This window comes from Podarcis gaigeae (genome assembly GCF_964106915.1).
Source record: "Podarcis gaigeae genome assembly, chromosome: 12".
NCBI classification, from domain to species: Eukaryota; Metazoa; Chordata; class Lepidosauria; order Squamata; family Lacertidae; genus Podarcis; species Podarcis gaigeae.
Window position 1 is genome coordinate 38,825,333 of NC_139688.1, and position 26,862 is coordinate 38,852,194.

The 26,862-nt window shown below is 41.4% G+C and overlaps 1 protein-coding gene across 4 annotated transcripts in view; it reads right to left on the minus strand.

Annotated features, from left to right (window-relative positions):
• Positions 1-26,862, minus strand: part of RFTN1 (raftlin, lipid raft linker 1) — a 99,281-nt gene that overhangs the window by 42,544 nt on the left and 29,875 nt on the right. For all 4 annotated transcript variants that reach the window (XM_083705862.1, XM_083705863.1, XM_083705865.1 and 1 more), the window contains exons 3-4: positions 22,946-23,132; positions 11,112-11,220 (exon numbers count right to left, since the gene is read on the minus strand). In XM_083705862.1, coding sequence (XP_083561988.1) covers positions 11,112-11,220; positions 22,946-23,132 — 296 coding nt within the window. The remainder of the gene's footprint in view (positions 1-11,111; positions 11,221-22,945; positions 23,133-26,862) is intronic.

Sequence of the window (26,862 nt, forward strand, 5' to 3'; positions counted from 1 at the left end):
ACTTTGGAATTCATTTACATTTATTTTTGAACCAGAATAAATATATGATCCTCTCTGAACAGAAACAGATCTTCTAGATTAACAGCAGATTTTACAGGCAGTGCATCATACTTGGCCAAATTTATATTTAAAAACTGAACCACTGATACACAAATGCAGAGAAGGTGGGTCTATTACCAATGAGATACATGGAGGCTCCAGCTTCAGAGGCACTATTGCTCTCTACAAGGTGCTGCAAAGTCAAAAGTGCAGATTAATTTTACTGATTTTCTGTATCTGCTGAAGGCTTTGAATTACAACATTTTTAAATCTGAAAAAAATACTTTTAAAAAACCTTTCACACTGACCCTATTTCTCAAGCAGCCAATACATTTAAGAAAGCTGCATGAAATCTGTTTAACTATAATATTTGCCAGAGTATGTGCTACGTTCAAGGCTTTGTCTCAAAGATCTTCATGCAGCAGTGGGTTGTAAGTAAATGATCTGTTTGCACATTCCTATTTCTGTGGTCAGCTCTGATAGTGACATAAGTTGGTTTGGATAGAAAAGAAAGCCCTCATTCAATCTCTCTCTTCCTGCTTCTCAAGCAAGTGATTGGTGCTGAATGAGCCAAAATTTGTTCGGGGGGTATGCTTGTTGTCCCCCAGAATAGTCTACCACATATGAACAAATGAAAGGATCTTCCCAAGCTGTATGGAGCCTAATGCAGTGGGGCTGAATGGGGTGTCTGCAATCACTTAGCTTTTATAAGCTAGGTATACTGTACAGTGTACATCCTTATAGTCTGTCAAATCTTTTTTTTGCATACCAGATTTTGGAAGAATTTATCCCACACATACACTTGGCTCTTGGGAGAAGCTGGAATATAAAATAATACCATTCAACATTGGCAGGATAACAGGAAAGGTTTTCCAGATTGGAAAAAAACATTACAAAATTGTGTGCCTTTATGTGCCAATCACCACACCAGATATGGGCAATCTGGATCGCTGGTTGACAGGGCCTGAAAGAAATTTTTCTCCCAAACTGATTGGCCCTTGTTTGTTTGTTTGTTTGTTTGTTTGTTTGCTTGTTTGTTTGTTTGCTTGTTTGTTTGTTTTGCCTTTTTCTTAGTGAAACATATGACTTTCCTCTGTTAGGCAGAATGATGTATATTCAAGGGCAGAAATGGCATTGGGCAGGATCAACATAGCGAAGGGACCTTAGTGTAGGAGCCTTAGTGCAGGATTGGCCATGGCATTCACCCAAGCTTGGCTTGGGCCCTCTGCCTGGCTGTAATCCTAACTCTGGTCACCCAGTAAGACCTTGCCAGCTTGGTTGCACCACAACAGGATTCAACACTGGCCAACTCCCACAGAACCGGCTTGGCGTGGTCCAACCCCAGCTAATCCCATTCCACCAGCATGGGGTGAGTGGAATGATGAACAGATCCTGTCCCTACTGCTATATCAACACATATCCTGCCTGCTACAGTCAATAAAAGATTTGGCTTGATTTCATACCAGCACCTGGTGTCCAGTTTGGTCATTTGCTGCTGTTCAGGGTCACAGAATGTGCCTACCTGGGCAATTTAGAATGACATGAAATGCCTTTAGCTTTTAACTTTCTTGTTTCTACTGCTTTGGATATATTTATAATAAAAAAAACAAATCTAAATAAATTTTTGCTGCTATAAACTTTAATAACTTGAGCATATGTAATTTAAAAATGTCTTGAATTAAAAAGCAATTGAGTACATTAAATGTATAAGTTCCCCAATGCTAATAAATAAATATATAAATAGATTCCTAGCTGCCAGATAACTTGCGTATCTCAAGAAAAGCTAACAGCTGAAACATTTGGAGTTGACCAGTCCAGTCTTCTCTGTTCATAGTTTTCAAGTGGGTTTATAGCATCCATGAGCACAACAGCAACCACTTTTTGATAGTTTTGCAGCAGCAGAAGGTCACCAAGACTGGGGCTATGCAATGGGCACTAAGTAATATTTGCGTTCCAGAAACAGTCTATGTAAAACTCTTGGCATAAGTCCAGAACTGGCATTTGAAGGAATTGCTCAACTTTGCACTAATACGATGATTCAATTTTTCAGCTCAACAACAGACACAGCAAATGGGTAATGTTACCCTTTCAATCTCATTGCCTTATTTGTACATCATGAAAAGTACTGACTCACCTCACAGCAAGGGGGGGCACCTAAAGCTGGACTATTGTAGACAACTCTATCTCAAAACTACATGTATAAAATATTAATGATGGCAGCCTACCTCACAGAGATGCAGCAAAATTGAGAGGATAATATTGATTGTCTTTGGGTCAAGACTGTTGACACTAGTCAAACTACAGTTAGGTAGGTGCTTAAGAAAGGTAGGTGCTAACCTTCAAAAATGGTTAAACAGCAAAAGAGAGGTCAACGCATCAATTCAGATAGGCGGGGGGAAAGGAAACTTTATGTGAATACAGCTTCTGGACTGTTGGTGCACAATAGCACCTTAGATAATAGTGAACTGTGGGGGTTGCATATACAGTGGTGCCTCGCAAGACGAAATTAATTCGTTCCGCAAGTCTTTTCGTCTTGCGAGTTTTTCGTTTTGCGAAGCACGGTTTCCCATAGGAATGCATTAAAAATCAATTAATGCGTTCCTATGGAAACCGCCTTCAGACCAGGTCCGGGGACAGTCTGTCCCCCGACCTCTTCTGAAGGCCGGCGAGGGGCGAAAGTCTTTGCTCCCCCCCCCCGCCTGCCTTCTCGGGACAGCGGAGACTTCTCTGCTGTCCCGGGGCGATCTTAAACTGCTGGCGGGCGGCAGCGCTGCCGCCCGCCAGCATTTTAAAATCACCCTGGGACAGCGGAGGAATTCTCCGCTGTCCCGGGGCGATTTAAAAGCCCCCGGGAAGGCAGGCAGGGGGGACAAAGACTTTTGCCCCCCGCCCGCCTTCAGAACAAGTCCAGGACCTCTTCTGAAGGCGGGCGGGGGGCAAAAGTCTTTGCTCCCCCCCGCCTGCCTTCAAAAGCCATCCGGGATAGCGGGAAGCGCTTCCCTGCTATCCCGGACTGCTTTTAAAATGCTGGCGGTGGGGAGCAAAGCCTTTCGGCCCCCGCCGGCCTTCCTGGACCTCTTCTGAAGGCCGGAGGGGGGGGAAGGCTTTGCTCCCCACCGCTAGCATTTAAAAGAGGTCCCCGGAGATTTCTTCTTGCGAAGCAAGCCCATAGGGAAATTCGTTTTGCGAAGTGCCTCCAAAACGGAAAACCCTTTTGTCTAGCGGGTTTTTCGTCTTGTGAGGCGTTCGTCTTGCGGGGCACCACTGTACAGGATGTATATGCATTTCAGATAATGTATTTCAGATAATTTCCCAAACCAGTGGTGGGAGTGCATTGGGTACAGAATAAATGGGGTGAGGGGGTATACACAACCAAGTGCACACTATACCTTTAATGCACATTCAAAAAGCATTCTTTCCCTCAAAGAATTATGGGCCCTGTAGTTTACCTTTTGCAAAGTTACAATTCCCAATAACCCTTAATGAACCACAGTGCCCAGTCTCCATGCCTCGTCTGCCCATCAAACTTGATGAATCTTTGGCTAGGTTGACAGGCAGCTTACTGCTATTAATACCATACTAACAACTTTGAATTAAGGTTCTGACTTTCACTCCAATATGTTTGCCATGTGTCCTTTGAATGCCTCCAATATAGTTACAAGCCATGTCCAAGATCTCATAGAAGAAATGGGCATAGTGGCGCAGCAGCAAGATGATGGGTTTGCTTTGTTTTAAAATAGTAATTAGAAATAGAAGCAGATGCATCAATATTGTAACTGCATTTAAATATTAAAATGCAGAAGTGATTTTAAAATACTGGTTATAAAATAAGTGAATAGGTTTTAGACTTTTTTAAAAAAGAATTCTTCTTAAACCAACTCTTTATTTTGACTTAAATCTTTACAGCTGCATCAATTCCTGGAGCAAGCTTGGCTTATAAAAGGTAAAGAAACCTCACGCAATATCAGAACACAGCAGTATAGAGTGCAATAATAGAAACTGAAATCTGTGCCTAGATGTTATTAATTGTTCACAGACAGTTCTTTTTCTTATCAATTTTAGTCTGTATGTTACAATTATCACATCATATATCTTGTACGTGCTCAATATCAAGTATTCCACCAAGCACCACATAAATGCAGCATAACAATGTAATAAAATGAAGACACATGGCTGACTTAGAAAGATGGGTGTTCCAAACTTCTCTTAACTGTTTTGACGCCAGCAACTGGAATTTCTTGGCTTCCATCCAGAGCAAATGTTCACTCGAAAACTACTAGTATGCACTAATTCAACACAGCTTGCAGTATTTTAGATTGACTTGGTTATTTTCGCAAACTAATCATTAGAGCAAAGTGGTTACTTCACTAATACCTTAAAGACAGGGTTGGGATATGATTCATGCTCCAAGAAAGAATGCAGGAGCAACATTTTCTGTGGAAATGAAACATCAGTATTTAAAGCAGGGAGGGTCAACTTCCCTATGTTTGAATGGACACTATGTTATCAGGGGGAAAAATACATCCCAAACTATAGAGCTAGTCAGGTTCTATAAAGTTCATTTACCTGATACAGGTATGGAACATGCATTTAGATTATACATAGCCACAGTCTATGGGGTGCGGTGCTCATCTCGCTTCAGGCCGAGGGAGCCGGTGTTTGTCTGCAAACAGCTTTCCAGGTCATGTGGCCAGCCACTTCTGGCGCACAGAACACCATGACGAGTGCCAGAGTGCACAGAAACACCGTTTACTTTCACGCCACAGCAGTACCTATTTGTCTACTCACGTTGGTATGCTTTCGAACTGCTAGGTTGGGCAGGAGCTAGGACAAAGAAATGGGAGCTCACCCCATTGTGCAGACTCGAACTGCTGACCTTCCAATCAGCAAGCCCAAGAGACTCAGTGGTTTATTATACAGCGCCACACATGAAATTTAAATACAGTAGGAAGCTAATTAAAATTTGGTGGGGGTAGATGAAATTGTTCTTAGAGCCAGATTCAGCCTGTGAGTTGCTAACTGACCATTCCAATTTAATGTAGCAAAGCTATTTTGGGATAAGGGGATTTTTAAAAGGTGTGTCCAGCATCTTCTGTCCTGATGTATAGGAGATCCTTCTTTTGCTTTTGAAAAAGATAAAATCCAGTCACAAACGTTAGTACAGTGGTACCTCGGGTTACATACGCTTCAGGTTACAGACTCCGCTAACCCAGAAATATTACCTCGGGTTAAGAACTTTGCTTCAGGATGATAACAGAAATCGTGTTCCGGCGGCGCGGCAGCAGTGGGAGGCCCTATTAGCTAAAGTGGTGCTTCAGGTTAAGAACAGTTTCAGGTTAAATACAGACCTCCGGAATGAATTAAGTACTTAACCCGAGGTACCACTGTATTGCTGCTTAGTATGTATCACCCAATAACCAAAAGAATGGACAACACTTAAAAAACAAACAAAAAACCCCAAATACAGCTAATTCTATGTTTGTGAGATTGTCATACATCTTGACTGGAAATATATGTAGAACAGAGATAACCCTCTTCAAACAATTTCCTGTTAAAAGTTACACAAATATGCTCTGACAGGTGGCATGCCAACAAAAATCTGCAGGCAAAAGGTACTGAGAAAAATATATATAACACCATGTCAAATATTGCTGTGAAATTGTGGCTTACTTACTTACACATTCAAGCACCATCATTCTTCATTAGTATTTCTCTGAGGCCATTTGTCAGAAACCTCCCATTGACTTTTGCGTTGTTTGGAAGGTTCATTTGTGAAGAGACACTTTTAAATTTGAAAGCAACTTTTCTGTTGTCCTTGACATTTTTCATAAATTGATACAATTCCTTGGTTAAGAATTTGATGTGAACATATGTGAAAGAGTAGGTTTGGGAAACTGCTCCCTTCTATAGCATTCAGAGAAGACTCTGAATTACAAAGAATGAAGCACAGTTTATTTTTAACTATAGGCTGTGATCTTTCCAAAATGACTAACTATTTTCACTTGTGTTCATCTTAAGATCATTTTTTTGATTATCAGGTTACAACTTCCATGTAGCTGGGTCTCCTACTACATCAGCATAGTTATTACAATAAACTGTACACTTTACTTTGCTTATGTTTTTAAGGATATTAGCAGCCAATATTATAATTTTAAATTACAACTCATGATCAAAGCAGATTTCTACTACATTTATGCCACACATGTTAATTGCAGGTAGCTGTTTATACCATATGAAAGCTGGGGACTATTGCCATAGATAGAAGTAAGGATGCAATCCACAAAGGGTCTGCACTGCAACAGCTCAATGATCTATGCAAAAGGCAGAACTACATGTTTGGATACTGCATGGTCCAACAGCTGTGCAAAAATAGTTGATATTACTAATACTAGTTAAGGTAGCAAAAACGGTTCCAGCTAATAGGGCATTCTGAATTTCCTGCAGAGAATGTTAAACAGTTGTAGTAGTTGTATGGTCTTCAGCAGATGTGGCTAAGAGATGCTGCTGGACTCCAAATCCCACCAGCGGTAGTCAACATGGCCAATGACCAGGGATTATAATCCAACAACACCTGAATGGCCACATGTTAGTCCATGGACCGAGTGCCAAATCCTAGATACCAAGAACACATGGTAAGGGGAGTACAGGTAAAGGACCCCTGGATGGTTAAATGGGTGGGGAGGTTGCCAATGCAGGTCTGCAGATTTTGTTCTATGGCTGGTTATATACCAATTCTATGTATATGAACGGAATACAGTGTTTAATCACTGGCAGAATTAATGCAGAAATTCACAGCTCTAACACGTTCACTTTGTGAACATAATGTAGCTATAAAGGAAGCTACATAAATCCTGTTTCCAAGAGACAGCAGCTGCTCAAGTTTTAAACTAAACACTACCACCATCAAGTTTAGCACATTTCCTACTGAAAATAAATCTCATACCTAAATATTTCTTATAGTCAGGAAGTTCAAGTTCATAATCTTTATTTTTCAGTCTTTCCCCCATATATTAAAGTTTGAGTATCCATAAGATAAGTTCAAACTGAAGAACTACCCAAAGCACTAAACCTCCACTACATTAGGTCTGAGTTCTGCAAGAGTATTACAGAAGATAAATAACACATGCTGCTCATTTGACAGTGACTCCTTAAAGTCATAAAATGGAGGTGATATTGTAAACATATCCATTTAATATTGAACTCTAAAAGCCCTCTTTTGTAGGTAATGGACTAAATCTGGTCTCATTGTCCAGAAATATATTTCCCCAGCACCATGCACATAGGAAGTTTCATTTGCAATCTCTGTGTTGTCCTTGCAGAACTTGGGAGAGAGGAGGATGGGAACAAAACTCGAATTAGTTGGCTCAACCTATGATTGAGCCATCTATAGTCAGTCTCCCTGTCTTCTGCCCTACCAGTCCCAATGGGCTCCAGCCACCACTACCATACACCTGGATGAATAAGGCCTGTCAGTGTTCAGAGCACAGTCACATACAATAACCAACAAATGACTGCTTTGTGCCTCATCCCTCCATATTAACAAATTAAGGTTTTACAAGGTGGGTAGCCTTGCCCCTACTGCCCACTTCAGGAGTGCTAATGCTTTTACCATCCACAGTAGTAACTGTATGTTATGCAGAACAGGTGGGCAGCCTTTTTCCTGCCAAGAGCCACATTTTCTGGCATGTTCTGAATACACAACATCAGTCTTTGCTTTTCAGCACTGAAGTTCTCCATGCAAAATCTGGATTAAAAGGAAATGTGTCCCTAATATGTGTCCCAATGAACAAATCATTGGGACACATATTAATGCAACATAATCAGATGTTTGCTTCAAATTTTCTTTCTGGTCTTCAGGGGGGAAAGCTCTGGAATGCTGGGGCCATGTACTATACACATCTACCACATCTATTTTTACATTGGCCAGGAAGATGAACCTTTTTAAAAAAGTCCGTGGGACAAAGGATTACAAAAGCAAATCAAGTCCCCCGAGGGCACAATGGAATACTTTTGCTACAATCACAGAGTGAGTTTCTGAATACCAAAGTTATACTGCAGAGTAAAAATGAATGTAAGTTTTTTTAAGAAGTGTAACCAAGAACATATGTTGCTCTTCACACCATGATACCTAATGTACAATGTACACTATTTTCCACAATCCTTTGTTTTACATATGCTTTCAAAACATTATTGCCAAAGACAGCTCTCAGCAGGAGCACTCCTGACCAGTCTTATTGCTTTATTCTAGATTATATCTATGTCAAGATCCTTAAACAAAGAGATGGTTTCTGTTTGCTTTCTGAGTGTGCAGAAAATAAAGCCCCAAGTTCAATGCTTTGAGAGAAGCCCTTATTATGAAGTGCAAAGAAATAAATGTAAAAATGCTCTTTTGTAAAGACTTTGAGGAAAGGACAAGTGTTTTCCTGAAAGACAGGAATGGTTTCAAAGCGTTTCAGATCACTTAGATAGCAAATCCTTTGGGCAATAAGTAACATTACAGCAGGGTCATTTCAGACTTTTCTGTTTGAAGGCCAGAAGCAGTTTTTGTTCCAATTTTTCTCCATTAAAAATAATAATAATTTGCTTTAAGACAAGTTAAAAACCCAAGATGTATTAGGATCTTTTTGTGACAAATGACGACTAATGTCTCAGATTATTGAACAAAAATGAATAATGCATTCATAACAGGAAACATTTAAAGCAAATGAACAGCACAACAGTTTTATCACTCTGGCCAAGTGTTAAATCTAGTTTATTTCTGGACTGCAAGCAAAGAATTATATATTTAAACAATTAGTCAGAAATTATGGAATGCAATGGAAATTTACTTTTTTATATATTAAAAAAACCACTGTGTGTTTAATGAAAAATGTTGGGATACAGTCATTTCCCAGTTCTGTGTTTTGATTAAATATTATTCACTGTAGATAAAAATTGTTTTTATATAGCAGCAGACGCCCCTTTCCCATCTGTTAGAATGCATGCATGTTCCCAGATGCATTTTTGCTCTTCCAAGAACAATAAGGGTTACAGGACCCACAAATTCATAATATATTTTAAGTTTTCAGCTAATTTATCTTGTACACTTAACTAGTGATCAAAACCAGACATAACTTCTCCATGTAAACCACGAGGGTATTTTATGCATTTGAAGTTACACTAAACTCGGTGGGTGTGTATGGGTGTGTAAAATGTAACTTCTCCACAAGTAAAATATTTCACATTGGTCTCAGAAAACCTTTGATCTTCAACTTCTAAATATGACATTTGTTTAGGAGTAGCTAAGGACTTTCTATCCTCCTGTTCTCATTTTATGTAGGTTGCTACCACACACACACACACACACACACACACACACACCATGTTACACACAACTCACAGTAATATTTAAAGGTCAATTTCCCTCAAACTCATCAGCACAAGATCATGATTCCCCAGCGACTGTAAAAAGGCCACAGATTAATTCAAGGGAAAATGAGAACTCTGTGAAAGCTGTACACAAACGAAGATGAAGTATGCAGCTGAAACGAGAACTAGGGGAGAGCCACAGAATGCAGTAGTATTAGCAGGGGTAATCAATGTGTGCCCTTCCAGATGTTGCTGGGCTACAACTCTAATCAGCCTCAGTCAGAATGGCCAATAGGGAGAATCAGAGTTGTAGTTCAACACAAGGGCAGAGGAAAGGGATGCAGAGGGTACGGTATGCCCCGGGTGTCACCACTGAGGGGGGTGACAAAATGCAGGACGGGACTCACCGCAGGGCCTGCAGCATGCCCAAGCCACATGTCTCTGCTGGGATAGACGTGGTGGCTTGGGTGCATGCAGGCTCCGCACTGCGCAAATGGTCCACCTGCTGGCTCCCCCCCAGCTGTAGGGTGGCTGAGTGGGAGGAGGCAGACAGACTCCGGAGGCCCCGCAGTGCGCCGTTCCCCTACGGGTGGCTCGCCCTGCCCCTATGGGTGGGTCACCCCACCCCTGGGCACGCCGCCCTAGGCGCCCGAGCGGCTTCCGCCACCGCTGGTTCAACAACATCAAGAGGGCCACAAGAGCTATCTGTGGAGTAGAGAATAGTTGCAGATATAAAAGTTAATCTGGGTACTGAAGAAGCGCCACCATGTTATTCATAGGGGACATTTTTTCTAGTACAACACCACAGATGGCTATTTTCAGTGTATTTTTTAAAAAACTTGTCAGTTTCTATAGTCATTAATTTGCTACACATAATTGACACATGCAAAATTCTAATTTTCATTAGAATAACACCTGTTCTAAAATGATACAGCAAATCTCAGATATGGAGCTAGCAATGACCCCCCTGATAATTAATGCATTTTTTCCTGACGTTCAACTTTAGTACAATATTTGATAGAGGCTTTCCAAAGGTAACATACCATATGGGGCGGAGGGAGGGTAATACAGAGAGAACACATAGGAAGTATGTTACCTTTCTGCACTGCTTGCAAGCTGATAAAGGCACCTGGCTGAATTTTGGGGGAGAAGAGAGAGAATAGGATGCTAGCCTAAGCGGTGACAATGAAATAGTTCCCTCTGGTGCAGGTGGGAGTGAGGAAAGACACAACAGATTAGGCACGAGTGGTGAGGCATTGATGGCTTACAATGAGTGCTCAGTATCACCTACTTCACTGTCCACCGTGAATCCTAGATTAGTTCCAGGAACCCCTGGAATATTGCACTGCTGTGGAGATTAGGATGCCATGTAACAATATATATGGCCCATTTTGATTCAGCTAGTGTTTCTCACCTGATCTTCCGCCCTTTTTGCATTCTGTGGGCCCAAAAAGCTTGGGGCTGAATTGCATTAGGCGTGAGCAATGTAAAACAGGGCTTAATATTGCAACTAAGAGGAAAATAGTAAATCTCAGTATCACTTACACCAGTTCTAATTTTTAGAACTTGATTTCAACAAAACAGACGAATATACCAGAAAGACAGAACAATGTGTTCCATAGATTGGGGGGTTGGGGGTTGGTAAACATTAGTACCTTAGTATCAGTTTCAAATGCAACTATCTGTACTGTTATTTGCGAATATTTTGCTTCTACTGTACTTACTTTCTTTATAAGATCTGGCATCTTTGATTTATCTAGAAGGTGGTCTGAGGAGAAGCAACTTTCTATCTCTAAGGTATTTCCTTCACTGATAGCATCATTTTTCAGGGATCTGAAAAGAAAAAGAAAAGAAGGCATTTTTCATAAGCAGGTGACAAGTCACCAAAAACTAACATGTTCTATGCATATCTCAGACATATTGTAGTTCCTAGACAAGCAGTGACACAGAACACTCAATTGTGTAACAAGAACTCTGAGATCAATGCATTTCCTGTAATAGTAAGAAATTATTAAAGTATTATTAAAGTATGAGAGTCTTTTGAAACAGAGGGCTAAACTAGAACTTGTTATTTAAACATTGTAACATACATTAGGTATCTTAGAACATGAACTGCATAATTAAATGTAAAAATAGAAAATAATTCAAATTCTCTCTTTTTTATTTGTTTAAAGAGAAAACTTAACAAAATACTACCCTGTTGTCATGCCTTAAAGCCATAGTCCTATATTTTTGTCACACGATGAAATATCACCCTTCTTAATTTACAAGCCAAGTTGTTTCAAACAGGAAGAAGAGTACAAAATTGCTGCTGTGGTTTTAAGGGAATTGCAAAGCTCTGTGCTACTTGAGCCAAAATGGTAGCTTCATATTAGCTAAACAGCAGGGAAAACAACATACAATCTTTTGAGTATTCCGAACTGATCAGTACCAGCTGTCAGACACTCCAAATGCTTGCTCGCTACAGATGAAGGTGGTCCCTAGGTACTTGCAAAGCTTCTAACACATTCAGAACTATGAGACTGGGACAGTGAAGAGTGAAAATGACTGTTAAGGCAGCCCTAGACTGCACTATTTCCTGTGGACATTATAGAGAGTTCCCTCCCCCCGAAAAAAAGAGAGGTCACATTTTCATTTTACCCTACATGACCCTTTCTCTTTCCTATAACGTTAGGACTGTAAACAACATGGGACCACTCATGCCCACTGTTAAAGGGGAAGCGTAGGCTCCTTTTCAGATTTCTTGGGCTGCATTCATTTCCTTTTCCAGAGGTGGAGGAAAAAATGTTTGTAGATTATCATTCCTTCTACTGCCATGTCCATTAGCTATGCAGCAAAATGGTGCCAACTACATTTGAAACAGTGGTGGTTTCCCAATATTTGGGAGTTTCCTCAGGCATGCTAAATATTTGCATGTTTTTTTGTTGTTGTTTTTAAGGAAAGGAAAAGAAAGCTCAAAACAGCCTGACAATAACCGAGGTTATCAGAAGGCAACGGAGGTTGAGTGTTTGTTAGAAAAGAGGAAGTTTCCTTAATTTTTAAAAATAGCAAATTCACAGTTGGAAGGAACATCAAAGGTCACCTGATTCGGTCCCTTGCCAATGAAGGTAATCCCCTGCAGAAGCATCCCTGAAAGAAACCCAGAGTCTGCTTAAAAACCCATAAAAAAGAAAAGCCCACCACTTTCCAAGACAGCTCGGTAAATTTGGTTGAAATCTCCTTTCTTGAAATGTGAAGGTACAGTGGTACCTCAGGTTAAGTACTTAATTTGTTCTGGAGGTCCATTCTTAACCTGAAACTGTTCTTAACCTGAAGCACCACTTTAGCTAATGGGGCCTCCCGCTGCTGCTGCGCTGCCAGAGCACAATTTCTGTTCTCATCCTGAAGCAAAGTTCTTAACCCAAGGTAATATTTCTGGGTTAGCAGAGCCTGTAACCTGTAGCGCATGTAACCTGAAGCATCTGTAACCTGAGGTACCACTGTACTATTTACTATTTAGTAAAACACCATACCAGGGTGTTCGAACCCTGAGTGCACAGTCAGTAAAAAAGACTTCTGAGCACTAGCCCACCAAAACACAGGCTGATATTCTTTGTTTTCTGTTTACCCTTAATTCAAACCAATGAACTAGCAGTAAGAAATTCACAAACTTAAATCCACAAGCGAATAGTAGAGAGAACCTGCACAAGAAACACGGACACAACCCCCCCCCCACATACATTAAGTAGAATAGAAACATTACCACCTGACCCCACCCCCACTCACCATGCCCCCCTCCACCTCTTTCCCCCTTTTCTTCCTAATGTAACGCTAATGTCTCAACAAATGAAACTGATCTGTAGAAAATGTAACTTGAAAAGGGTGGCACATACTTTTGTAAACCAAGAAATCTTTAATTAAAAAAATGTTAAAATAAAAATAAAAATCCACAAACTCCATAGGTGCTGGTTCCCTGGGGCCCTGGGTGCCCAAGCACCTACAAAATTATCCACGAAGGGTCTGGGCACCCATAAATTTCAGCACCAGGGCCATGCATGCTGTATGGCACCCACGACCCCAGGCACCCACGGTCGTGGGGCCAAGCTGGCACTCCTAACAAACTCTGGGTGGCTTTGGCAGAGACAGTCATTATTGGGGGTCATTACTCACACAACTCTCCCTGAAGTTCTAGGGAAAACGTAGAGGGCTCGGGAAGCTATGAGATCTATTTTCTCACTGCTTAACATGAAGATGGACTTCCTTTGCCCCTATTATGTGAATGTGATAGAACTTGGGAGAGATTTAGGTTGAACAATTCTTTCAAATATTCATGTTTTAATTTATATACAGTCGTACCTCGGGTTACAGATGCTTTAGGTTACAGGCGCTTTAGGTTACAGACTCCGCTAACCCAGAGATAGTACCTCAGGTTAAGAACTTTGCTTCAGGTTGAGAACATAAATCGTGCTCTGGCAACGCAGCAGCAACGAGAGGCCCCATTAGCTAAAGTGGTGCTTCAGGTTAAGAACAGTTTCTGGTTAAGAACAGACCTAAGTTCTTAACCCAAGGTACCACTGTACATGGCAGCATAGGAGGAGAAAATGGTTTAAAGAGGAACTTGACTTCCTGTTGTATTACTGAAGACACTCAACTCTCTAAAACCAAATACACCAGTGCTTGGTCTGTACAACTTGCATTCAATGAATAAAACAGATCGTGCAGAATGCCAATGTGATGTAACTTTCAAAACCATTAACAACTTCAAAAAGGGATGTCCATGTGAATAACCATATATATTCTGATACCATTACTCAAAACGGCTTCATTAAAAGCTTTTTATTTGGGGAAAATCTGCTAAGACTACAATCTGAGTAATTCTGTAAAGCAGTTTCAGGCTTCATAACTGTTTGCACTGCGACTTGAAGAATGGCTTCCGATACTGAGAAACACAGGGTGGACAGGAAGCGCAAGTGTCTCCGTAGTGCCAGAAATAGAACTCCTATACCTTCCTCCAGGATAAAAGGTAAATGTTGCATTTCAGATGATACAAAGAAGTGCAGGGAACAGGAAGGGCACGGCATTTGTACTTCCTGTCTCCACCACGTTCTCTAATGAACAAAGCTGCTTGAAAGGAGCTATGTGTAAATGCTAGTATGTACTCTTCTATTAGTGACTCTAATTCTACTACCTTACTGCTGATGTAAGAGAAGTGTGTTTAAAATTGATGCATATTTCATACGCAAGGGAAGAGCCAGAGCACAGTGGTAGAGCATATGTTTTGCATGCAAAAGGTCCTAGGTTCAATCCCTGGCATCTTCAAGTAGAGCGGAAATCCTGTCAGAAACTCTGGAGAGCTGCTGCCAGTCAGTGTAGACAATACTGAAGTAGATGGACCATTGTTACAATTCAATATAAAGCAGCTTCCCTTGTCTGTATGCTTAAAAAGATTAGCTTAGTAGCAGCCTGACAAAAAATACACAAACATATTTTAAAATTAGTTGTAAGAATCGGTATACAGGTGGCAACCATTTAGGCGCATCCAATTGTCACGCAATTGCTGATGTGTGAGCCCTTCTGGACCCAGAAAAGGGCAGGGGGGGCATAAGGGGGTGTGGCATAAGGGGGCAGGCGTGCTTGTGCATGCTCCACTGAAGCATGTGGGGGCTAGGAACGGAACCCCCGTGCAAAATGGTCACCACCTCTGTGCGTGTGTGTATATACATGTTGCATCCAGTGTGAGTCCTAGTGAATTAAGTCCTACTCTGTGTGGGACTTAGCTGGATACAGCCCATGTATGTGTGAAACATCTGTCTTCGGTTACTCACATCTTGGCCACATCCAGACAAGGTGCCTGTAAGACTCTTTACACAGATCTACCATTGAATACATATCAGTAGCTTCAATTGGTATTCCTATTTTATCCTTCTAAAAACTCCATAAGGAAGTTTAGAATAAGTCAGGAGTATGGAATCTGGTCTTCTAGATGCTGTTGAAGTACAGTTCCCATCACTGCCAGCCAGTATGGCCAATGGAAAGGGAGTTGTAATCCAGCAACATCTGGAGGGCCAAAGGTTCCCCATCCCTGTATTAAGGAATACTAACTTGCTCAAGGTCATTTATAAAGCTTGAAAAAGAATTTAAACTCACGTCTTCCCTATCCAATTTCAACACTATATACAGTGGTACCTCAGGTACATACGCTTCAGGTTACAGACTCCGCTAACCCAAAAACAGTACCTCAGGTTAAGAACTTTGCTTCAGGATGGGAATAGAAATCGTGCAGCGGCGGCGCAGCAGCAGCAGGAGGCCCCATTAGTTAAGTGGTGCTTCAGGTTAAGAACAGTTTCAGGTTAAGAATGGACCTCCAGAACGAAGCACCACTTTAGCTAATGGGGCCTCTTGCTGCCCCTGCGCCACCGGAGCACGATTTCTGTTCTCATCCTGAAGCAAAGTTCTTAACCTGAAGCACTATTTCTGGGTTAGCGGAGTGTGTAACCTGAAGCGTATGTAACCTGAAGCGTATGTAACCTAAGGTACCACTGTAATGCAAAAGAAGGTAAGTCCTTCAATGACTTTTACTTAAATTGTTCTGGCACAAGGTAAACATGATATAATTCACAGAACAAGGTATGTTGAACAGTTATGCAAAACACATGAGAGCAATTATGTGATAATCAGAAAACAAGATGACCGACCAAGTTGGTCATAATGCCTTTCTGAAGCTCCTGAGGACCTTTTTGTGAGCCTGCTTCATTCATTCTCATTCATTCTCTCTCTCTCTCTCTCTCTCTCTCTCTCTCTCTCTCTGTGTGTGTGTGTGTGTGTACACATATAGCCCTCATTTTCTTATTCTGGCCACTTTACTAGAACTGAAAGAAGCTTGTAGAAAAACATGCTTTGTAATAAGCTGTCACCCGCTAGCAATTCCTCTTCTGTAAGGGGTTTTCCTGAAAGTGTAAATCAGTGTGAATCAGTTCTGTCATGTGAGAATCACTGTGAACAAGCAGTCCTGAGATTAAACCTCACATCTGCTGCCTCTTCATAGCCATCTCAAAAATCCCCACCATCATTCTGAAATCACCCTTTATAATGCATCTCATAATTAGAGCACTCCTTACAATGCAACCCAGCCTCTGATCATGGCCTTTTCTGCACATTACATGCATGGTTATGTGCTATTTCTAGATGCCTGGCAAGCAACAGAGGCATAAGGTGATAATGAGCCAGTTCTGGTGGCACCCTTTGCAGCTTCTTCTCTGCAAAAGAGTGTGAGAGAGTATATAATCACATCTTTCCACCTAAAAGCATCTTTGGACTGTCCTTAGTTCATGCACTTGGATTTGATTTCTCCTACTTCCGTAACTCTAATGGTCAAAGGACAAATGATGATGAGTGTGTCATTAGAAACTATACTGGGTTATAAAATTTAACAATAGGCAGCGGGGGCTGGGGTGGGATGATTTTCATCAGGTCTGCAGCATGTGGAGGAGTTTCACTCTTCCCACCATCAAAGCCACAGTGAAAATCACCTACTCCCAAGCTGCTATTAGTCTTAAAGTTCCCAGTGGCACCTATAATTAATAATAGTAGGTGTGGGGTGCAATTTTATTTTTTTCAGAATTGAAGGTGAGGAAGGAACAGTGAAATTTCTCCTCCTGGCTTGCGGCAGTCCAGGGGGGGAAATCGGTGGGGGTGGGCACACCAATTAAAAAAGTTGATGTGGTTTCTAATGACACATTTAGTGCAAACAGACATTTTCTATCTTTCTTCCTCTGTTTTTTTTGTAGAGGAAATACTGCAGCATATAGTGATATCCTGCAGAATCTCAGCAACGTCTCCCTGCCCCCACCACAAAGCAGTAAACACCATTAAGAACATTATTTAACAGTTACAAAATTCAAAGGCAAGAATTTTTTGCTAATTAATAATTGGAATATTATTCAAATCATTCAACGATCAGAATGTTTTTCACAAATGTAATTCTGTGGGTTCATTAACTTTTCAGCAATGTAGCTTGAGTTTGAGGAATGACTGGCAGGTGCAAGAGGGGAAAGTGCTTGAGGTGGAAGGTTGTAAAATTTTGTGGAACCTCTGGAGGGAATTGCTCATGGTAAAAAGGTAAAGGTAAAGGTACCCCTGCCCGTACGGGCCAGTCGTGTCCAACTCTAGGGTTGTGCGCCCATCTCACTTAAGAGGCCGGGGGCCAGTGCTGTCCGGAGACACTTCCAGGTCACGTGGCCAGCGTGACGAAGCTACTCTGGTGCACCATCACAGCACACGGAAACACCGTTTACCTTCCCGCTATAAAGCGGTACCTATTTATCTACTTGCACTTAGGGGTGCTTTCGAACTGCTAGGTGGGCAAGAGCTGGGACCGAACGACGGGAGCTCACCCCGCCGTGGGGATTCGAACCGCCGACCATACGATCAGCAAGTCCTAGGCGCTGAGGTTTTACCCACAGTGCCACCCGCGTCATGGTACCCTGTCTGAAAAACACTCCTCTAAAATACTGACATCATGATACTACATCTGAAACACAGATTGAAACTCTAGAATATTTAAGTGCTGTAGGGTAGGAAAGGGAGGCATAAAATATGCCAGGAGGAAATGTCATTTGCTAAGCATGTTATTTGAGGTGCCTTTTTGCTCAATTAAATAAGTGCAGAAATAAAACCACACAGTTTTTGTTATGATTATTTTCTTCTAAAACACACACACAAAAATCCCCTTTAGTCTTTAGAGTAAGAGAGTTTGCATATACCGGTACTCATATTCTGGGATGCCCACAATCACCGCAACGTAACAGAAACGAAATGTGTTCAGCTGTAAAGACTGCTTAAAAACTTCTGAGGAATATATTTTAGCTCACAATTGAACACTGAAACATTAAAAGTGAATAGCAGTTCGTTCAGCTAGAAGGCAAGCAATCCCATGGTCAGTATTATCCAAGAGAAGCGTCATTAACCTGTGTATCAAACAGCGACCCAAAAGCCATTTCAAGTATGTGAAACCCCACCTAAAATCTTTGGGACTTCATCAATGTACTTGCACCTTTCTCTTTTAGTGGACGATATCCCAGAATTGAGCACTATGCTTTATATGACACTTGCCAGTGTATGCAAAGAAACATAACATGTATAGGTACTCTGTATGTGGTGACCTGTAGTGAGAAAGTATGTACCTGCAGGATAAGAAGGAGGAAAACAATAGTTGGGCTTGTGGAACACATGGTGTCCCCACACTAAGTGAGGATGAGCTTGAAAGAAACTCACGTTGATCTCTCCCAGGTGGGGTGGGTCTGGGCTCACCTGGGCTGGAGTGCCCAGGCAGGAGGGGGTGGACTTGCCAGTACTGAAACACATTTTGCACATCTACTAATTATTGCACTGCATTGTCTAGAGAAGGGGGCAGGTTCATATGTTTAACACAATTTGATCTTAAGAAAATAAAAGAGCAATATTATCCACCACAACATATATGTCCTGAAAAATAAGCTCACATGAAAGCATACTACCTACGACACTCAGTAATGGCCCAATTAATAATTCCACCTGATCTCTCACTCTGTATCTGTCTCTCTCCTCACATTTGATCACGGGGGTGGGGGGTGGGGAGACTGAGGATTTCTCCTTAGATTCATCAATATTACAACAATTCACAATGATGAATTGTAAAGTTGTTCCTAACTTAATACAGTGTGTCATCTGACTGCACCACCTCAGATTTCAGGCAACAGCTCATTTATTTAAAACTGTCCCCATGTGAAAAACATGTATGTAAGTCAAGAGGAAAAGTGTGTTAGCTTTCCATATGGGGCATTCTTTTCACGTGAGGACACTTTCAAAATAATGTGAAATGCAAGGTGTGCAATCACCAGAGATGACTGTATCAAGTCAGTAGCAACACAGTAGAATTGGCATTCATTTCAGTGACACTTTTCCAAGATGCAAAAATAGAGTTTCAAAGTCTTCAACTGTCAGCTTACAAATAAGCTGCAACAAAAATCAAAATACCAATGCCAGCACATATTAATTCAAGGATTACATTATTATATGCTATACATTGCACATAGTGAATAAAACCATATCAAACAATCCTGATTCCACACTGCATAAAATTCCGGGGGGGGGGGGGGAGGCAGAGATGCATGTAGTACTTGTACAAGAGAATGAGGAGAAACCAAACAATTCTGGGTGTGTGGAGAGGACTTAACAGAAACTGTGCTGTGCTCCACAAATAAAGACTAAAAGCTTTTTATCACATCATGCAATTTGTCAGAATTTGTAATCAGGACTGCTGAAAATAGCAGGAAGTCCTAGCTAAATTCTTAGGGCATGCAAGTTCTGCTAATGAATTTGCACTTACAACTGAGCCTCCAGTAATCTTAAGGTTTTTGCATATGCCAGATGAAAATTAGCACTAGCTGCAGCCTCTTCAGCAAAATGTCAAAATTAGACATTTTATTTCCACCTAGCTGTTTGGCTACAAGCAATCCGATTTGTGATAAAATGCTCTGCTTAAAGACTAAAATTGCATGTGCTCTCTTTTGTTTATAAAGCTTCTTATTAACACAGGCAGTTTACCCACCATAGCTACATGTTTTATATTGCACATAACCAAAAAGGGAACAGCTGTCAAACTACATAGCCTCTCGTGTCAAAGTATTGCCCACCTTAGTTTATTCTATTCCCCTCTCTTTTATGATGGTAGCCTCTTTACATTTTTGGCATAAAAATTCATATTGGAACCAGGTTGCTACAACTACCTCTTCTTCTTTGTTTCTTAATGGAAAACTGCAGCATCTGAGATTTTGATTAGACCACCACTGTCTCTTGTGCTTACTCCCACATTGATAACACATTGATAACTTCTACCTATGTGGGTTACTGTGGAAACAGGGTTAGGCAGGCAAGCTATGCACCTCAGTAGCCTGAGCATAGCCTGCACCTTTACTCCCTCTTTCTTCTTTGGCGATAACTCGTAGCCGAGTATGATTGTCTTCCATGAATATGGTATTAGCAATGTGTCCGTAAGTGACTGTGGAGGCCAATTCTGGATCCACACGTCCTTCCACAGTGGGGACATAAGTTTCCGGGTGGAAGTTGATCACGGTGAGGATTTGCCAAATGCAATGGTGGAGGTAGAGTGCTGCGGGGGGAGCACACCACCCCCAGCAGCACGATCTGGGTGGGGTGCCATTGTGGCTGTTCCCCCCACCCGCGCTGGGCACCACACCCCCAGGACGCACGCCATGCCCCTGTGGGCTGCACACCACACCCTGGGATGGGCGCCAGTCCCGGCCCTGCCTGCTCTTCACCCCGATGCCAGAGCATGAAGCTCCGCCACTGGCCAAACGTGCCTTCCTCTTAGCTCAATTCTCCCTTTCATCCTGAGTTTGTGCTTCTTCAAAGTCCATGATGCCTTTGGTAGAGGCTATTTTCCAATCGGAGCACTTGCAGGCCAGTGTTTCCCAATTATCCGTGCTTATACTGCATTTTTTTTTTTTTTTTACTAGCTATGTTGGAACAACCCACATGGGCTTAAATATTCTGTTACTGTAGAAATAATAGTGGGAGAAGCAGCAGCTACACTGGTGAAAGAACACTGAAAATGGAACACCTTCAGATCCAACGCTCATTTTGTCTCCCCATTCTTACCGCTAATTTCACAAAAGGAGTCACTACCAGCAACTGTAAATTTCTTCCCGGTGACTGCATTAGAAGCAGGGTGAGAGGCTATGCATTATCTGCACATTACAAACTAGAGGCTGGTTTTCTCTCATTGTTCTATGGAGGAGAAAAGCCTCATTTCTGAGCTTGCTTCTGGATCGTGGATGGATCTAGACTGATTCTATGTGCTTGACCTTGTTTCGTTCTAGGGCTGTTGTTGTGTTTGGATGTAAACCTGCCTGCACCGATGAGAGACTTGAATCTACTGGGAAGCATGACATTATGCACATATATAGAAAACCTAGGTTCCTTATAGAAAAAAATTTCTTTATTTCTTTACACATTAAATTATTTAGTGTTAAACAAAGCGACCTTTCCTTGCTCCACCTGGAAACAGCACAGGTAGAGGAAAGGCAGAAGCTTCACTCCCTGATGTGGGTGTTGTTGTGGGGTATTCCTATTCTATGGGATGAAATGGAGGTAGGGTCTCACCTGCTCTTCTCAGGCCCCCACACCCTCCCAATCAGTTGTGCTTCCATTCACTGCCCGGTGTTGGAATCTGGGCATCTCTTCCCCCCACCCCTCCGGGTCTCCTAGTCCTCTCCTCGCTTTCCTGCCTTGCAGATCTTCCTATGCACCCTCCTTTCTGCAGTCCTGGGACTCCCTTTCACCCAAATGCACGAAGACTGGGTGTGGGAGCTCACCAGATCCAAGAAGAGGTCACAATGCAGAGCTTGGGAGTGACAGGAGTCACTTCACTCCAGCCAGGCAGGAAAAGGCTTTTTGATTTTGAAGGAAGGTGAGGACAGGTGGCCAAGGCCATGGAAAAGACTTTGGGGGTGGAGAGGGGGAGAAAATAGTATTTCCTTTGTAAAATGATTTCTCCTTCCCACATTAATTTCCTCTCCTCTCTAGGAACTGAGTCAGCTTATTTTTAACCCTTGGAAGGCTAAGCTGCAGAGGAGAAAGCTTACACCCATATGGATGCTGGTTTGGCCTAGGGGGCAGCTGGTGTGTGGTCTGCAGCAAGGAGTGGTCACTGACATTTGCCTCCCTGTAATGAAAATAGAAGGGCTGCATTTCAATCAATGTGAAATGCAAGACTGACTTCTCCTCTGCATCCTCCGCCTATGGCCAAGTGACTTAAGGGACAAGCAACCACAAATATCATCTAATGACACTGGCCATTTTGGCTTTTTTTACAGATCACATTTACATGGTAAACAATTCTTCTGCTGATCAACTTCAAAACTGAGATATCTCATGTCCTCAAGGTCTGAAGTTTAACCAACTCACGAGGGCTTTTTTTAAAGTTCTGTCTCACTCCTAATCTCCTTTGAACATAGGTTGCATTAAAATGAGCTGCTTATCTGCACTGAAATGAAATCAAAGCAAAACAAAACAAATCTCTTGCTGTGATGTGTCTATATTTAGCAAGAAAATTATTTTATAGGTGTAGTGGGGGTTGAATTCTAATATAATTGTAATTTTTCACCTTCTTTTTAAATAGCACTGCCTATATAATACCACCAGCTATACAGACAATGGAAAAGTGATTATCGAAACCAAATGGTTTTTCTAGATGCAAATTAACAAAATAAAATTATTACACTAAAAGAGGAAAAGAACAGGCCAGCCTCTCAAACTTCTGCCCAGGATTGGCTGTTTCCTGGTGACAGTGTACTGTATTCCAAAATATGAAACACATTTCAGCTTGTTATCCTCAGACACTGCTGCCAAGCTGCAGATGGATCATAAAACACACAAAACATGCTAAGCCTATGAAAATACCCAAGGCTTGCACAGCAAATATTAACATGACACTGCTATTATTTCCTGATCTAGGTCAAATCTCAGCAGGAAATCTCATTGTCTATTTTTATTCCCTGCTCACTATCTTGAGCTTTACCTTTCTGTTTTCTTGATCAGTACAGCCCTGAAGATTTGTTCCTGGGGAGTCCTCTCATTCTCATTAGTTGGCTGCACAAAGGGATGGACAGCAGCCAAGATGAAACCCTGCTGGTACAATTCTTGCAGCTGAGCAGGAAGATCACGCAAGGAAGAGAGCCTGATTGCTGATGATCCCAGTAGCTCAGCTGGAACCAAAAAGAGAGAGACTGATAAATAAACCTGAATTATATTATGTAAGCGTTATGTTGAGTTTTTAAATATCTACATTCTCTTTAGTAACAAAAAGGCACTTCTGCAAAGTAGCTAAATACATACCTGTTGGGTGCATTTGTTTGTTTATGGTATATATTAATGGCAACTCTAACAGCAATAAGAATAAGTCCGCTATCAGTAGCAGTAATGCTAAGCACAAAAGAAAAAAAGAAAATACTGTTCCCTTAATTTATGGCTCTAGATGTTATTCTGCAAACAATTCTAAAAATCCACACCAGATCTTTCAAAAGTTTCATTTTTTGCATTTTATTAAAAAGGGCCATTTCATACACATCCTGTTACAGGAGGTCCATACATCCAACCTTTAATATTAGACAACACCTGGGATCCCCAATGCTGCAGAATTACAGTATTCTTTTAGCTGTGAACACACTGCTACAAAACCATCTCCCCTGTTCTTCCACCCTGCTTAACCAGTATGTGACCAATTACTTGATTCACATCTCCAATATCCAAGGCCTTCTCCACAAATAAATTTACTATAGTTTAAACCTCCCTCCCAAAAGGTGCAATGGCTAAGGACTGTGGCCAAAGTAGATGAATTTCAAATCTCCAACAGCTATCAGCCAGGATACCTAAATGCTTAAATTACATTTCATTTGGTGCATTTCTAACCTGCCCTTCATCATAACTGACCTTTAAAGCTATAATCTTTGCATCTCCAGATTTCTTAAACAAAGTTGTTTTAATCACCCTACCAACTTAAGTAAATGTTACTCATAAACTAAGAAGACACCTAAAGCAGCAAAAGCTACAACTGCAAAGTTTTAGTAAAACAAAGGTTTTAAGTACTAAATTCCCCTCATATTCCTTAACAATGTTTGTATTTCAGATTACAATGCAATTATTATTTGGGCAAATGCAGTGTACAACGGGCAAAGCCAAATTCTGGATTTCTGTGTAAACAACAAAACAGTCCCTGAGAGTCCAGAGGCCAGAAGAGCTTCCAATCTAAAGGTGATTCATCAAATACTCCAGTCTGCATTCACACACTCACACTCACACACAGACACACTCCGTCACCATGCTGATTCCATTTCTCAGTGTTTGCCTCTTTAATTTCCTTCCTACTCGTACTGCTACAGATCGTGATCTTGAGGGAGTTTCAGTGTACCTAGCTACTGTTCAACATCAACAAGAATAAGAGCTTACGAAAGGTATGAAGGTTCTTGAAGCAAGCTCTTCTTCTATGTAAAACCCTGAGGAATACAGTCTGTATGAAAGACAGTAGGCTCTTTAAAAAGTATTTTTTTCTCTCCTGCATTTCCCATAAGAATGTATGGCTCTCTCTTTCTGAATAATAAAAGAAGAAGTTATAATAAAAACTAATACATATTCAGAACTAATAATAAGAGGCATAATTTAAATAATAATAGGATAGGTAGCTGCTGCCCTATACTCCTGCCACAGTTTCTCTTAACCTGAAAAAACCATATTCCAGGAATATACAATGGAGCTTCTGATTGAGGAGCACAGGACACAACATCATTATTTCTTTAAATAGAGAGGGAAAAACTGAAGAAATGCATATACTGAAGAATAATACAACTCACAGTTCTGTCACAGCATACAAATGAAGTAAAATTCATAACAAAATCCACTAAGTTATGGAATGCATGTGCTGTAAGATATAAGTAACCAAGCTGCCTGTCAAAACAGACTGACCCTGTGCCAAGCATACAAAACAAATTCAGAGGTGGGTGTTGAAAACTTTAATTGCTTTTTTATTTTATTTTTATTCTTTTAAAAAACAACCTTTCTTCCTTTTTTAGCACTCTGCTCAGGATTTTATTCAATTGTGTCTTTGTCTTAGTGGAAAGCATTCTGTTCATGCAAGGTGTGGCACCCAATTTTCACAGGCCTGTTCTTCCTATTTAACACCCCACCCCAACCCTGTTCTGACAGTTAGGGGGTGGCGGCTCTGAAACAAAGAACTGTAGATAGGCACAATCAGCAGAAGATAGGTTTTCTCTCTGATGATACAGTAGTACACCCAACTGTTGGCACCAGTGATTACCCAAAGTCAATAGAAGTGTTAGCCATAACTGCTAGGCCTAAACAGTGAATTAAGGATACATGGGCTGTATCACAGAATCACAGGTATTGTCCCATCTCAGCTCCCCCATGTCTAGTCTTCTAGGAGTAAAATAATTAAACCCTGTTTCTGAACTTGGGCAATCTATGCACAGCCAACTGAAAGGACGGGTGAGTCAAGCAAGGCAGAAAATAGTCTCTTGTCAGTTGCAGTCATTTCATGCCCTTTTCATAACCTTGGGTTGGTGAAGGAGGGTCTGACCAGTATTCATCAAGGTATTTGTCAAGAACTGATACATGAGTAGGTTAGACTGGACTCTGCGGAAGCACATGGCCAACATACACTTTGCTTCAGTCCAGGACAATTCAACCATCTGTTTTAGGTTGTGGCTTGGATTCAAACTCTTCTCCAGTAAATGGTGGCTTACCCAGTCCTGGGGAGGACGGTTGTTGTGGCCCGTTGAGGCCCCAGGCCCAGGGAGGCATCACTGGATTGGGTGGAATCCTTTTAGCCTAATATCAGGTGGGGGTAAAGTGGTGCATCACACCCACCTCAAAAAAAGGTGTGATCATAGGGTACTGCAGTAAAGGGGTATAGTTGGAAGGCTCTATTCAAAAGCCAAGGCAATTTTGCACATCCAGGTCCCAAACTCTACACACAGCACCACAATGGTTCACACTCTGAGAAATTTGTCTTTTCATGATGAAGATGTAGAAATATAACCTTGGGGTCAGAGGGAAAACAGGTAACTGGAAATTTCTAAATAATATCGTTTTCTATGTACCTAGCTATGCTGCATTACTAAAAATGGTCAGAGTTTGAGAACATCTGCAGGAAACACAACCAGCTGTTCAGTGTTCACACAAATATGCCACAGCCTTCCTCTGTCATATCCCTAAAATTTCATATGTATCGCTCAAGACATAAAAGAGGCAATGCTCCTCTCCTGATTGCCCTCAAACACTAGCAAATATTCTGTATTGATAAATAACAGAGCAAGGGTATAAAACCATGTATGTGAAACTTTCCCCTTGTAAACTGAATACCTCCTAAGAACTAGTTCTAACTAGTCCCTAAACTAAAAATGAATTATATGCAGGCAGGATTCCAAATTCACTGCCCAAGGTCACACATCACACTAAGTCAAACCATGGCTTAGCACAAATGTGTGGGCTCCAGAAAAGAAGACTGTGCCCACTGAACTCCTCCCCAGTCATTGTACTATGCCGAGTTAAGCCATGGTTTAGCTTAGCATGTCATCTGAACCTGGACTTGTGGTTTAACTCTTCTAGGCAAACCATAAACCACAGGACAAACCTTGGTTACAGGTCATGGTTTGTCTGGAGAGAACTAAACCACAAGCCCAGATTCAGACAACATACTATAGCACAGAACATCAGGAAAGCAGCCAGAGAGGAACAATGCAGCAATTATCTTCTCTCTCTAGTTGCCTGTCCATTTACTTGTCCAAACTAAGTCATGGTTTGACTCAGGGTTACTTGCGAACTGGAAAAATATCTACAATGAGTAACTAAATGAACTTTATCATACTCATTACTCTATGCCTTCCTGGGATACAGATAAATGTATTAGAAATGGCATCACAG